Source organism: Sipha flava, unplaced genomic scaffold (genome assembly GCF_003268045.1).
Source record: "Sipha flava isolate LNK unplaced genomic scaffold, YSA_version1 17219_pilon_pilon, whole genome shotgun sequence".
Taxonomy (NCBI): Eukaryota; Metazoa; Arthropoda; class Insecta; order Hemiptera; family Aphididae; genus Sipha; species Sipha flava.
In genome coordinates this window covers 563-3,195 of record NW_020271929.1, presented here as the reverse complement: position 1 = coordinate 3,195, position 2,633 = coordinate 563, and the positions used below count along the sequence as shown (strand labels likewise).

Below are 2,633 nucleotides of genomic sequence, written 5' to 3'. Positions count from 1 at the left end.
AAAAAGGTTTCTCACAATTGAACGAAAATTAGCAACACATAAATCATAAGCCTTAGACTATCATGCATTCATAAAGGAGTACTTGGACATGGGCCACATGAGTCCAGTGAGTCAAGAGGCACTTGAAGACCAGCCAGTGTATTATTTGCCTCACCATGCTGTCCTCAAGGCTGACAACTTGACTACTAAGACTAGAGTAGTATTCGACGCGTCAGCAGTCACGATAAGTGGACTATCGTTGAATGACATTATGTGTCATGGTCCCACTATTCAAAAACCATTAATAAACATCATACTTCGTTTTCGATTACATCACATTGTTCTTACAGCAGATATCATGAAAATGTACCGTCAGATTGGAGTAGCTGACGAAGACTGTAATATGCAGAGAATTCTGTATCGAACCTCGCCCAGTGATCCACTACAAGAGTTTCGCCTTTTGACTGTGACATATGGAACAAAGGCAGCTCCGTTTTTGGCTACTAGGTGCCTAGCCGAGCTAACACATACGTGTCAAAATCTATCCGTCGCGAAAGTTATTGATTAAGATTTTTATGTGGACAATCTTATTACTGGAGGTCAAACAGAAGACGAATGTTTCAATCTGTACAAACACATCACTGATAAACTTGACAAAGCCCAATTACCCCTCAGAAAATGGTGTTCGAATTCAGATACATTACTCTCCCGTTTACCAACATTAAATGAAGAAATATATGTACTGCATATATTAGAAGAAGATTCGGTCAGTACCCTTGGTTTAACTTGGCAACCAAGCAAGAACATGTTTAAATTTGTTTTAAAACCATGGCAACCTCCTGCTCGAATGACAAAACGCTCCCTACTATTTAACACAGGCGCGGATCTAGAACTCAAATTGGGGGGGGGGGTCATCTTTTCAAAAGTAAAAAAAAAGATAATACACGATTACAAAATAATAAAAGTAATTTATTAATTCAAATTAAAATGTTATGAATATATGAAATTGTTAATTTTTAAAATTAAATAACAACATGTAATCTTCTTTGTTTTATTTTTCCAAATATAAAAAATAATATTATTAACATTTATGTGTATATTTTTGTGAATATTGAACAAAGCGTTCCTTTTCCATGTTTAAACGAAGCCATGAAACCTTAAGCCTTAAAACGCCTAAAAGTAGAGAATGATCGCATGTTTTATGTTTTATCGCATGTTAGTATTTTTTAACATGTTATTAGAACCTAAATTAGCGATTAGCGGTGTCATAGCAAGTATATGGTATAATATTATATAAACATACTGGTAACGGATTGAGAGTAACCGAATTAGTTCCCGTTTGAAAAAGGTATTTTATTAGATATAGCTGAATTGGTTCCCGTTTGTGTACAGGTTAGGCGAGCCTCTGCATTGAGAACAAAAACAAAATTTTAAAAGCTATATGTATGACATATAGACACAATTATTATATCGATAAGATAGAGTATAGAAATATAATAGATATTATATAGATTACTAGATATTAGCAAACAGGAAAAAAATAATAAACAATTGGAAAATTGTATGAATGAGTACATTAATGAGAAGATTACGAGAATTGAATATTTAAAGAAGGTTAGCTTTAAATTTGCAAATCAATGGTATATATATATATATTATGGATATTATATATAATGGAATATATTTATTATATTTTATTATTTGTATTTCGTCATGAGCGCCCGCAAGGGGGGGCCAAAGGGGCCATTGCCCCTACTGGGAATTTTTGTTTCAAAACTATTGTTAATTTAATACCACGCATATTAATTATAACATAATTTTATTGAGATCCATTGATGAAGTTTAGTAAAATTTATTATATTTTTAGATATTCAAAAATGTATAATCTTGAACGTATTTATTTGTTTACAATATTTACACGTAACTGCATATCGCTTAAGAATATAAATTCTTCCGAGTACCGATTTCTATGGTATTTGATTTTGTTCTCATATATTTTTAGATACACTTTGTGACCCTTAGAATTTTAATCTTGCGCCGGGTGGGATTTTATCCTGCGGGCGCGCTTGTATTTCGTACACCTAAGTGATGACTAGTCGACTTCCAAATCAATGATTTAAAATTGAATATTTTTATCATTTTTTTTTTTTTTAACAAACATTAACGCATATTAACCAAGCCTACTTTAAAGTTGACAGTCCTAAATCTGTAAAATTGAAAAGGAAAATGTGCGTAGTTAAACGGAAACCAATTCGGCTCTATCTAATAAAATACCCTTTTCAGACGAGAACCAATTCGACACATAGGTTTGGAGCTTGGGAACTAATTCGGTACCAGCCAACGGATTGACAGTAATCTAATCTAAGATAAGTTATATTAGATAAGTTATCTTTCCGTCGAAGGTCGAACACTCAAAAATTTCCACAGATTTACTATTATATTTATATTTATTCGCCAACAAAATTATAGTCTATCATTAAGTTTATAATCACTATTAATATTCTTAGTTGGATGGAAATTATGATTTTATGAACAAGTGGTTATGTAGTTTAAATGTACATAAATGTAATATGTTGTATAACATTTTTATTGCAAAAAAAAATCTAAGTGAAAAAAAATTAAAAACGCATTTTATGCATATTTTAATTTTTAAA

At 31.6% G+C, this 2,633-nt stretch overlaps 1 protein-coding gene across 1 annotated transcript; it reads left to right on the top strand.

The window, feature by feature from the left end:
* Window positions 1–88: 88 nt before the first annotated feature.
* Window positions 89–547, top strand: LOC112680011. The gene has a single exon (XM_025549987.1). It carries the CDS (start codon window positions 89–91, stop codon window positions 545–547), a length of 459 nt encoding a protein of 152 aa, XP_025405772.1.
* Window positions 548–2,633: the final 2,086 nt, after the last annotated feature.